The following is a 12,500-nucleotide window of genomic DNA, read 5'->3' as shown; positions in this document are numbered from 1 at the left end:
AAATAGTTATATAGTTATAAAAGCAGGAGTCTTGTAGTGGAACCAGATCAAATTTGTGGAAAATTACAACTTTCATTACAAAAAAAGAAACTAACATAAACAGCGTTGAAAAGATGTTTGCTAATTACTTTAGAATCACATATTTACTCATTGCATCGTTACATTTGTTGCCTTTGTTTTGTCTATCTTCTGCCCAGCTTTTGATACCGATCTATATTAATTTATCCATGTTACTCATTACATCAAGACAAACACATTTCTAACACTATTAGAAACTAAAACTAAGGATTTTCAAAATGCAAAAAGAAAAAATAAAGCTAATCCAAACTGAAAAAAAAACTGTGGTTGGCTGTTCTAACCTTCTATAAAAAGTTCATCTCACGTTTTGATCAGAGGAAATCAGATGTGAAACATTTGGGGAGAAATCCCTCAGTTCCCTTTAAGCACTGAAATATTAACTGACAGCACCGATGTCTCCCGATAAACATGATCAGTGGCAGACGGTCACGCTTCACGCTTTGTTAAGTTACCATTACCAGAACATGAGGAAATGACACGGTGAGCTGCTGAAGTGCTCCAACTGCCTCAAAGTGGATTTACGGGCCAGACGATGAAACGAGAGGAGACTAGAGAGTTTCAACGTACTCTGTCTTGATGAAGGCGTACTTGTTGATCGTCTCGATGACGTCTTTGAAGAGGATCTTGGAGGTCAGGGTGTAACCATGGTGTACGATGGGCTCTCCATCCTGGCCGTCCCAGCAATCAACTGCGGGAAAATGGAGCACACAGAGCAGAAGAGCTTATGATAGAGTAAGAGGGATTTATGCAAATAATGCCATTATTTGCATAAATAAGACTGTTTTCTTCCTAAGCTGACAAAACATGAGTGAAAGAAGGCGTCTGATTGTGACAAGTCTGTAAAGGGATGAAAACAACAAGAGGAGAAAAAGGATCAAAGCGTTTGGTTGATTTTAGTTTTGGTGAAGTCAAGACATCATAACCCAAAACCTTTTTATCTTCAGGTACTCCGTTAACCGCAGCTTTTTATTTGCTCCTGCAAACCTGGTCAGCTGACATGTGAAAAACTGCTTCTCTTCGCTTGTTTGCCCAGTACTGAAAGTAAGATCATTTAGCTGCTTTAACAGAGAAATTAAAGTTAAGATCTTGTTTGCCAAGTTCTGAACAAGTCTAGGTTGGTTGAAGACATCTTCAGTTATCAGACCTGCTGCTTACTTCCATCATCATACCTTTGTAAGTGAAAGGATGAATTATTGGCAGATCATCTAAATGAACAGACTATTACTCTGGCAATGAAGAGATAATGTTATGGAAAATAAAGCATTGTGCTGGGTTTCTTTAGTTYAAGCATGTCCAAAGTCCGGCCCGGGGGCCAAATGCGGCCCGTGGTCAAATTTCATCCGGCCCGCAGCCTTTGTCATAAAATTAATAACRTCTGGCCCGCACGTAGAATTAATATATCGGGCAGCAGTACTGTTACCTGCATATGGCATAGCTTACACACTAAATGCTGTTCCTCATTTACCCACTAGAGGGCAGCAGYCCGTGTGACTCTTTCCCCATAATTTTCTAAAATGGCGACTATCAACAAAAAAAAAGGAAAGTTGACTGCGAGGGCCGACGGTTCAAGGATGGGTGGAAATTAGACTATTTCTTCACTGACATACGCAACAACWGTGTCTGCCTCATTTGTAAAGAGACTGTGGCTGTTTTTAAAGAGTTCAATGTGAAGCGACATTACCAAACAAGACATGCTGACATATACGACAAGATCACAGGGAAGGAACGCAGCGAGAAAACAGAAGCAACTTGAAGCTAGTTTACTCTCACAGCAGCGACATTTTGCAAGAGCCTGAGAGTCAAATGAGGCTAGTTACAAGGTAGCCGAGCAGATCGCAAAGCATTGCAAACCTTTCAACGAGGATGTATTTATCAAAGACGGCGTGATGACTATGGTGAAGAAAATCTGTCCTGAGAAGCTGCAAGAGTTTGCCAAAGTCTGCCTGGCACGTAACACTGTGGCACGCAGGGTTGAAGAAGTGTCATCAGACATCAAGATAATTGGGAGTCAGAGGAAAGGAGTTTGACTTTTTTTCGCTAGCTTGCGAGGAAAGCACAGACGCCTCTGACACTGCTCAGTTACATATTTGTTTGAGAGGAGTGGACAACGAAATGAATGTTACCAAAGAGCTACTTRACCTCAAGAGCCTGAAAAACCAAACGAGAGGAACAGATTTATTCTCTTCTGTTTGCTCTGCCGTGGATGATATGAAACTCCCGTGGAATAAAATTTCTGGGATTATTACAGACGGCGCACCATCCATGACTGGCGAACGAAGTGGATTAGCAACACTAATAAGCAACAAAGTAAGTGAAGAAGGGGGTMAAGCTGTAAAACTCCATTGTATCATTCATCAGCAAGTTCTGTGTGCTAAACATCTCCAATACGAACATGTTGTGGAACCGTTTGGGTCGACGTATTTGTGTGAGAAGACATTCTCGGTTATGAACTTAAATAAGAGCCGTGTGAGGACACGGCTAACGGACTCTCACTTACGAGACATCTTGCCGATCAATACCACTGCCTTTGCGCCAGACCTGGCCTATGTGCTGCAGTCCAGATCTCAGTGTCACCCATCACGTTAATGCAGACAAGTTATTTGTCATTTACAATAAGTCTCTGAATAAATTTTGTTTTTTAAGATCAAAATCTGTCATAAATTCAGACAAGTTTTCAGTTTTCACTCCAGAATAATAAACTTTTAAAAATTTAATCAACATTTATAGTTACTAATGTCAAATGAGCCCTGCACTTGTTGATATGACTATTACTTGCTCATTTCTGTTATTTTGTTTAAAGATTCTGTAAATATTGAACTGCCATGGTGAAATATTTTTTTATGTCCATCCATCCATCTTCTTACACCCTTGTCCCTTAGTGGGGTCAGGAGGGTTGCTGGTGCCCATCTCCAGCTAGCGTGCCGGGCAAGAGGTGGGGTCACCCTGGACAGGTCACCCGTCTGTCGCAGGGCAACACAGAGACACACAGGACAAACAACCATCCACACACACACTCACACCTAGGGGTAATTTGGAGAGGCCAATTAACCTGACAGTCATGTTTTTGGACTGTGGGAAGAAACCGGAGTACCAGGAGAAAACCCACGCATGCACAGGGAGAACATGCAAACTCCATGCAGAAAGACCCGGGGCCGCGAATTGAACCCAGAACCTTCTTGCTGCAAGGCAACAGCTCACTGTGCAGCCGTTTTTTATGTTTCAAATGTAATTTGCACTCAAGAGTACAATTACTTCTKTTTAACCGTTAGAAAAAAGTTAGTGTTAAAAAAGTGAAGTGATTATTCAATTGCATATGATATGCATGTTTCAAATGAACCAAAAGACATGCTTAAGATCGCTGAAATTAAAATAAAAAAGCAAATGTGAAACACAGAATGGCTTGCTSAAATTTGTTTAAATGTATTGCTGTTCTATGTAAAGGAMATCCACTAAGGTCGRCCCCCTTACATTTTTAACACACCAAATCTGGCCCCCTTTGCAAAAAGTTTGGACACCCCTGATACAACTGAAGCCATTTGATTGACTTGCAATTTAAACCCACTGAGTTTAATTTAGATTTCATTTAAATATAATTTCAGTAGGACTTAACAGCCCCTTTTTAGTAGAGCTGCTTCAAATGTAGTACTCAAATATCAGGTGAAATTTGGTGAAGACATTCGGTGGAAATGTTCGTAGTTGACGTTTTTGAGCATGGGAATGGTTCCACGCTTAAAATAAAGGAGCTTTTAGGCCGGGGTGGTAACAAAACGTACAGCTTTCATGTAACGTTTTGCTATTCAGAAAAAATTATTGAAATTTGATTTATTGCCGATTTACTCTTAGAATTTAGTTTCTTCTCGTTCAAGTTCTCAATTTAGCATTTTCCACCAATCTGAACAACAATTACAAAGCAATTTCCTCACTGGAGACAGAGACACCTAATGATTTCCATTTGGATTAAATATTAAACATTTAGATAAGATAAAATGTCACTTTGCAGAGACACTCCATTAGTTCCAATCAGACTGTTTCACATAAAACGAGTCAATATGGCCTCCATCAGTGCATCAATATACATTTAGAGCACCACACTGCAATGTTTCGAAGCATAAGGGCTGCTTTGCTTCCCCATTACAAAATAAAATATTTCTTAATCTGAAACATAAGCTATAAATGGCTTTATGCTCAAAGTTTGTCTATTTTCTTCACGATTTTTAAMCTGGATAAAACAGACTGGTTTAACAGGTAACGGTGCACAYGCACTGCCTCAAACAGAGAAAACGTCAAAAGATGCAGAAACTATTCAATGTTTTATTAAAACCTGGGAGAGGAGAACCATCGTCTTCCAGCAGATGGAGCTGCTTAAAACAAACCTGAGACGTATTTATATGAACAGCTYCTCTAACTTTAACTTTATGAGTGGGACTGAGTGTTGGTAGATACAGATGTAAAGTGGGTGGGGGTTCAATTATAGATCTGCCTTCAACCTGCTACAAAGACAAATTAAGCTCCAAATGCTCACTAGACACAACACTCTTTGTTCTTCTAGTCCAACGCATTTGGAAGACAACAACAAGGAACATTCCCACACACCACACTTCCACTGAATGGAGGCAGACTGTGGGGGAGATAAATGCTAAATACTCTGCATTTAGACTACAGTATTTGAGTCTCTAACAATCACAAGCACTCTGGCAACATAATGTTTGCAGATTAATTATCTGATTTACTGAAACACAGCTCTCATTTTACAACGAGTCTGTTGCCATAACATTCTAGATTTTGTTGATGCAATAAAACTCACATCTTCATTCCATAACAAACGTCAAAGAAAAAAAAGAAAAACATTTTAACTGGATAATTTCGAATGAAAATGTGAGTTAATTACAATCTGAAATATTATCCCTATGTTACGTTTTCCAGCCAAACAGACCCATAACCAGAAGCAAATCTTCTCTCCTGCTTGCTGCAGAAATAATAAATTATTATTATTATTATTATTATTACTGTTATGAGAGTCACCTTCCACACAGCGACAGCCTGCCTGCAGCACCCAGGCGTACATATCCACCCTGGACTGGGACATCAGCTGGTCTCCCATCAGGTAGGTGTTGTGCGATGAGGCGATGAAGTAGTTGCACAACGGCTGGGTCATGTCCTGGTTCACGTTGTAGTGCTCTGGGTTGAAAATGTCCCCAGCTGGACTGCGCATGTAGTTTGTAAAACCTACAACAAAATCAAATTGTTTCGACTGAACTCTGTTTGTAAATGTTGAAAAGTTCTACAGGCAGGTGCACAAATTATTATCATGGACTTTAACGTCACTTTTCAATATTTTCAAGGTGAACTTTTAATAGGAACACCTTACAGACACAGCTGTCACAGATGCTGCCCTACAGTTTTATAGTTCATAATAAAGTTATTTTACCAAATTATTTAACAATAGACCAATAACCAGTGCTGTAAAAACAGAGCCAATGTGAGTTTCCAAAGCCAGAAAAACCACATCTTATCTTTTAAAACATCTTTTCTGTCTGGTTTCTGAAATTCTGCATGTGATCTCAGTGTAATGTTTATATTTAAAGGCTGCACCAGCATGTAAATGACGTAAAAATCCTGACCAGCCTTTCCAATCCCATCATCTGAAGAAAGCAGCTGTGAATAGAGTTCAGTAAGACGATGCCCTCTACTCTCTCATTTAACACAGAAGGGAAACATTATAGATCATTTTACTTACAAGACCTTTTTCCTATGAACTTTTTCATTAACACGAAGGAATTACTGACTTAAAACATAGTCATATATCTTGTTGAAAAGTAACTTGTAAGTTAGTTTTGTCTTATTTCAAGCATGTGTGAAACTGTTATATATATATATATATATATAAAACGTAAATTAGAACCAAACCTAAAACAAAATGACTACATGTAAAATTCATGTATATTTACCATCAATTCCCAAAACGCCTTGCTTTTGATTTTCAGAGCACGGCTCAAACTTGTTGATGATCTCCAAGCAGTGGTCCTTGGTCACCTTTGTCATCTGCAAAACGAGGAAACGCCATCTCTAAAAGATCTATTATACTTTTGTTTCCCAAAAAAATAGACCGCTTTTTAAAGAATAAATGAAGTTGTCTAAGGTGCATCCATGTCATTGTTCTATCCATCCTGACTGGTGAAAAAAAAAAAACAGTCGGCCTGGTGCCTGGGAGCTGCYGTTTGAAGCTGGTGATCATTAAAGAGGAGTGGCCAGTCGTCTGACAGCTCAGCTCATGTGTCACTTTGTCAGTGTCAGGTTTATTTATATGGCACTTTTAAAAATGGGTTAAAACTGTGCCAAAGTGTTATACAAAGACAATAACACAATAAAATAAGTGGACAAAAAGAAAATAAAACTAAAACATTGCAACAGWAAAGTTGCAGTATTGGGTCTCAAATAAACACCAACAAATAAAAATAAGTTTTGAAAAGTGATTTAGACTTTTTGACCATCAATGTGGTTCCATCACAAACAACATTCATTCTATCATAGAGCTCTCAGTAATTTAGTGAAAATAAGCCCATGCGCATTATTACTACAATCTGCATCAAAGGCCTGCCAACTTTAACTTTTGATGATGGCACTCAACTAAATGTAATGTTCATTACTAGACTGTGATTTTTTTATGACTCTTTGTTTTTGTGTTTTTATGACATAAGGCACTTTGAACTGCCTTTTTGCTAAAATATGCTATACAAATAAACTTGATTGGTTGAATGGTTAATTGATTTAGCCCCTGAGATGCTGAGAGCTTTCTGAATTTAGAAAGAAAGTGACCTGTATAATAACAGGTAAGACTGCTAAAGATGCTGGTTGTTCAGMGTGTCCCACAGAGGAAGCTGCAGCTTTAAGAGGACGGTCAAGCAAAAACACTTTGAATAATTTGGTGTTGGGATGTTGCTTGGTGCTGGTCCACAGGGTCCACAGTCAACACCACCATCAAGTTGGATAATTTAGAGTTACCTATGCTTCCTTCTGCTTGACAAACAATATGCAGATGCTGATTTCATTTTCCAGCAGGACTTKGTACCAGCCCACAGTGCTAAAGCTACCAACAGCTGCTTCAGTGATCATGGTGTTCCTGTACTTGATTGGCCAGCAGACTGGCGTGATATGAACCCCACAGAGAGAAGTCGTCAGTCTGTTGTCAAGAGGTAGATGAGAGACCCCAAACCCAACAAGGCAGATGAAGGCAACAGATCAAAGCAATCTGGCCTTCCTGAGTACCTACGCAGAGCCACAGGCTGATCACTTCTCCGCCACGCCACACTGACGGAATAATTCATGCAAAAGGAGTATTCAGTTCATTTAAAATGTAAAGGCGCTGTGAAATATAATATCCCTTTGTGTGTGATGACCCTATACAATACACCAGCTTCACTTTCTRAAATGACTTTTCCAAGACAGTCAGATTTTCTCTGATGTCCCTGTACATAAGGAGGCCTTTGTGTACTCATTTACAGCTACTGTCCATCAATATTGTAAGAAATTAGCTAGCTTTTCATTACCACAGTGAAAGTACACGTTTACCTTTTGCTCATTCTCCAGGAAGCGAGTGATGTCATCTGTGTCCAGGTGGTCTTTGTGGTTGCTGTAGGTSAGCATAAGCAGGTACAGATCTCTGCGGGTCGACATCATCTTGTAGAAGGAGCAGAACTCCTCGAAACCCAAAGTTCCCTGTTTGTCATCCGTGTCAGCCTCCTATAGAAATCATACAGAGAAGTTGTTATCCCACCAGTTTAACACCCCAACTAACGTTTTATCTCCATAKATCTACAACACAGTATGGCATATCTGCTGGAGTGATCCCAAAATATACAGTTGATTTCCTATTAGATTTCCCAACAAAACTTCAACAGTTTTAAGTAATTTCAAAGTTAATCTAAGTTATAAATTAATTCAAAAAACAAACAAAAAAACAAGAAAAACTGTAAAACAAAACTCAGTACATACTCATGATCTATTCTACATTCCCAGTCTGCTAATCTTAACTGCTCAAGCAGAAGACAACTGGACATCTCTTGTTTTTTATCTGAAAATGCTTCTTCAGTTCTGAACATGGTTAGAAGTACCAGATGTCTAAGTTGCAGTTGGAACAATCAGACYAAGAGGCCCAATAGTTACCCCAGACGGGCACTTGTAAACCACTGGCCCTACCAGTGTTTAGACCCCACAAGRTGCTCACCCAAACATTGAGCATTTTACTCAGCTCAACGTTTAGGTGGTCGGATGGTCAACGGTAACATGTGAGTTGTTTTGGTGGGTGTGAATTTCTGAAAAAGCACATGGAGAGATGAGTGGGGGCTGCAGAGTACCTCTGTGTAGTGTTTCTTTTTCATGTTTAACATTAGATGGCTTCCTTCACTCCACTCTCTTGATCCCCCTCTCTTCCTGTGTGGGGATCTATTCGATTCGATGCTGAGGAGAATTGATTACTGGCAGGTTATTTTGGTAAGACTCAAAAAGGAAGTTTTCTCCACTTATCCCATCTATTCCCTGACTTGATATCAGTAGTTTTCTTAGGAATTTTTAGACTATAATCATAAGCAACAGATTATTCTACACTACTGTTCATGTGATCCTGCCCATAAAGGGTCCATATGCCAAACTGCACTGGAGGCAGCCACATACTGGACACTGCTGACGTCTGTGCCAGCAGGAGTTTGGCCTCTGCGTAGCACTGAGTGGTTAAAAAAAGAACAACACTGATCCAAGAGCAGCAGATACTATGTGTACTCTGACATGGCAACTCCTGTAGACCCTGAGCAGGATTGCGGAGGAGTTTCATTAGCTGAGGGCTTTAGTTGTAGTTTACATAAAATGTATACATTATACAACAATTTTAAAGAAGACTCCAAAAATGGTCTTTACATACTTTTCCTGGTGGGCRAAAACCTTCCAACAAGACACAAAATTTCTTTTYGATAGAAATGGAGAGACTGGACAACAGTACAGCTGAGATATTTGCACAGCTTGGAGCACATCGCACATAGACGCTGCTAAGTTGTGACAGTCCAATAACAAAGTGACAAGCACAGTCCAAGTAGATATTTTCCAAGAGTTAACAGAGATGCTGCACTCTTGCTTTGTTCTATTCTGTAATATGGGCAAAAAGCAGTCAGAAGTTGCACTAAAAGGGATGAAAGGCATAAAAATGTGTTCATTTGCATACATATTTACAATTATTGTCACACAGGACACATCNAGCATAAGCAGGTACAGATCTCTGCGGGTCGACATCATCTTGTAGAAGGAGCAGAACTCCTCGAAACCCAAAGTTCCCTGTTTGTCATCCGTGTCAGCCTCCTATAGAAATCATACAGAGAAGTTGTTATCCCACCAGTTTAACACCCCAACTAACGTTTTATCTCCATAKATCTACAACACAGTATGGCATATCTGCTGGAGTGATCCCAAAATATACAGTTGATTTCCTATTAGATTTCCCAACAAAACTTCAACAGTTTTAAGTAATTTCAAAGTTAATCTAAGTTATAAATTAATTCAAAAAACAAACAAAAAAACAAGAAAAACTGTAAAACAAAACTCAGTACATACTCATGATCTATTCTACATTCCCAGTCTGCTAATCTTAACTGCTCAAGCAGAAGACAACTGGACATCTCTTGTTTTTTATCTGAAAATGCTTCTTCAGTTCTGAACATGGTTAGAAGTACCAGATGTCTAAGTTGCAGTTGGAACAATCAGACYAAGAGGCCCAATAGTTACCCCAGACGGGCACTTGTAAACCACTGGCCCTACCAGTGTTTAGACCCCACAAGRTGCTCACCCAAACATTGAGCATTTTACTCAGCTCAACGTTTAGGTGGTCGGATGGTCAACGGTAACATGTGAGTTGTTTTGGTGGGTGTGAATTTCTGAAAAAGCACATGGAGAGATGAGTGGGGGCTGCAGAGTACCTCTGTGTAGTGTTTCTTTTTCATGTTTAACATTAGATGGCTTCCTTCACTCCACTCTCTTGATCCCCCTCTCTTCCTGTGTGGGGATCTATTCGATTCGATGCTGAGGAGAATTGATTACTGGCAGGTTATTTTGGTAAGACTCAAAAAGGAAGTTTTCTCCACTTATCCCATCTATTCCCTGACTTGATATCAGTAGTTTTCTTAGGAATTTTTAGACTATAATCATAAGCAACAGATTATTCTACACTACTGTTCATGTGATCCTGCCCATAAAGGGTCCATATGCCAAACTGCACTGGAGGCAGCCACATACTGGACACTGCTGACGTCTGTGCCAGCAGGAGTTTGGCCTCTGCGTAGCACTGAGTGGTTAAAAAAAGAACAACACTGATCCAAGAGCAGCAGATACTATGTGTACTCTGACATGGCAACTCCTGTAGACCCTGAGCAGGATTGCGGAGGAGTTTCATTAGCTGAGGGCTTTAGTTGTAGTTTACATAAAATGTATACATTATACAACAATTTTAAAGAAGACTCCAAAAATGGTCTTTACATACTTTTCCTGGTGGGCRAAAACCTTCCAACAAGACACAAAATTTCTTTTYGATAGAAATGGAGAGACTGGACAACAGTACAGCTGAGATATTTGCACAGCTTGGAGCACATCGCACATAGACGCTGCTAAGTTGTGACAGTCCAATAACAAAGTGACAAGCACAGTCCAAGTAGATATTTTCCAAGAGTTAACAGAGATGCTGCACTCTTGCTTTGTTCTATTCTGTAATATGGGCAAAAAGCAGTCAGAAGTTGCACTAAAAGGGATGAAAGGCATAAAAATGTGTTCATTTGCATACATATTTACAATTATTGTCACACAGGACACATCRTGGAGCCAGCAGGATAACAAAGCAGTGGAAGCGCATCTGGGGAACACCAACAAAGCTTCTGAGCYTTTTTGCTTCCACCATGTTTTATGCATGAACTTAAGTGCTAAGAAGGCTTGTTCTTTGGGGGAGTTGACAGAGGTAATAATTCACCACTTAGCAGAGCTGCTGCTGCCTACAAAGTTTAACTGTCCCTTGTACATCTAAGTGCTGCAATACCACGTTTCAATTGGTCACTACAACAGGGCACACAACACGGAAAATCATCATGGTCACCTAGGTGATGAATTTGACCAGGTTTATTGAATTCTTCTGATATAACTYAAAGTAGATCCTTGAACTATTGATATGTCTATCAGGATGCAATGACTCCAATATCCTTTTTCTGTTAGTCAGTAATTAGTTACTTATCACGGAGCAGGAAGTGAAAGTCTTAGGTTTTGAGTTTTATAGAATACACTCAAAACAGACCCGGTTCTACTGGTATCAAAGGCTCTGGTACCACAGAACTTTATCACAACATTCCTACGGTTTAAAATCCTTCAATCTCCAGATAAAGTGGCAAACTGACCAGTTTCCTCCACCAGTAATGAGCAGAGCAGCACTGTTCTCGCACACCTATTCCTGAGCACAGTGCTCCTACACATGTTCCTTCCTTACAGCACATGTGTGCAGTATGCCTTTTAAAAACGGGGATAATACTCTGCACAATATGGCCTCTTAAAAACTGCTTGTTCATGTAAATTCAGCAGGGGCTTTCCTAGATTCCCACTGTTTCAGCTGAAATAGTCACACTACTTGCAACTGAAGCAGAATTTAAGAAAACCTGAACTAGGAATAGCTGACTTTTACTCACCAGGCCTCCATCAGTCAAAATCGTACATTTTGCCAATAATATCACTATTGCTGTAAAATACAATTATATTTTAGMAGTATAAAGAATTGTAGTTGCTCTTGTGTTTTAAATAAAAAGTACATAAATGTTGCCTCTTTGTTTTATAGGTCCAGTGTTATGCTTCCTTGAACAAGCTAAATAGGTCTGTGGCCTACAAAACATGTTCATTACTTTTAATACACAGTRTCATTCTCAGACATTTGAGATTTCAACTGATCAGTTCTGCCTATTTTGARCTCATTTAGGAATGCGCTGCTACATAGTCGTGCTACGTCACGACTATGTAAATAAGTTACTGTTGGTCTCGCACTCCTAACTCAGTGTTTACATTAGCACCTCAGACGTGTGAAAAAGGCTACAAACACATGAACAGTGGCACAAACACACATCTTTGACCCTGAAGCAAAAGAAGAAGAGCATCCTGAATAACCATCAACCCATAACCGCTGAAGGATTAAATGCTGTGGCTCTGAAACAYATTTATATCATTATTAATTCASAGTCTGAGGATTCTGCTTCAATGTGATGTGATGTGAAGTCCAGCAGCTGACATCAGAACAATAATTCAGCACACAAAACGTTTTTTTCCCCTGAAAATGCAACCTTTTTTAAAATATACACTTGTGAGGTTAGAGGAGAAGCACTTCTCTCAACATGCAAAAAAAAACTAAAAAAAAAAAA

At 39.5% G+C, this 12,500-nt stretch overlaps 1 protein-coding gene across 2 annotated transcripts in view; it reads right to left on the bottom strand.

The window, feature by feature from the left end:
• Positions 1-12,500, bottom strand: part of plch2a (phospholipase C, eta 2a) — a 56,804-nt gene that overhangs the window by 24,744 nt on the left and 19,560 nt on the right. The window contains exons 5-8 of one of the 2 annotated variants that reach the window (XM_017305668.1): positions 7,648-7,818; positions 6,027-6,120; positions 5,101-5,304; positions 646-766 (exon numbers count right to left, since the gene is read on the bottom strand). In XM_017305668.1, the coding sequence (XP_017161157.1) occupies positions 646-766; positions 5,101-5,304; positions 6,027-6,120; positions 7,648-7,818 (590 nt within the window). Of the gene's footprint in view, positions 1-645; positions 767-5,100; positions 5,305-6,026; positions 6,121-7,647; positions 7,835-12,500 lie in introns of those variants that run through there. The other variant, XM_017305667.1, reaches the window with a different exon arrangement.

Source organism: Poecilia reticulata, linkage group LG7, assembly GCF_000633615.1.
Source record: "Poecilia reticulata strain Guanapo linkage group LG7, Guppy_female_1.0+MT, whole genome shotgun sequence".
In the NCBI taxonomy this organism is placed as follows: domain Eukaryota; kingdom Metazoa; phylum Chordata; class Actinopteri; order Cyprinodontiformes; family Poeciliidae; genus Poecilia; species Poecilia reticulata.
Note: the sequence above shows the minus strand (reverse complement) of the source record. Positions and strands in the feature narration are given on the sequence as shown.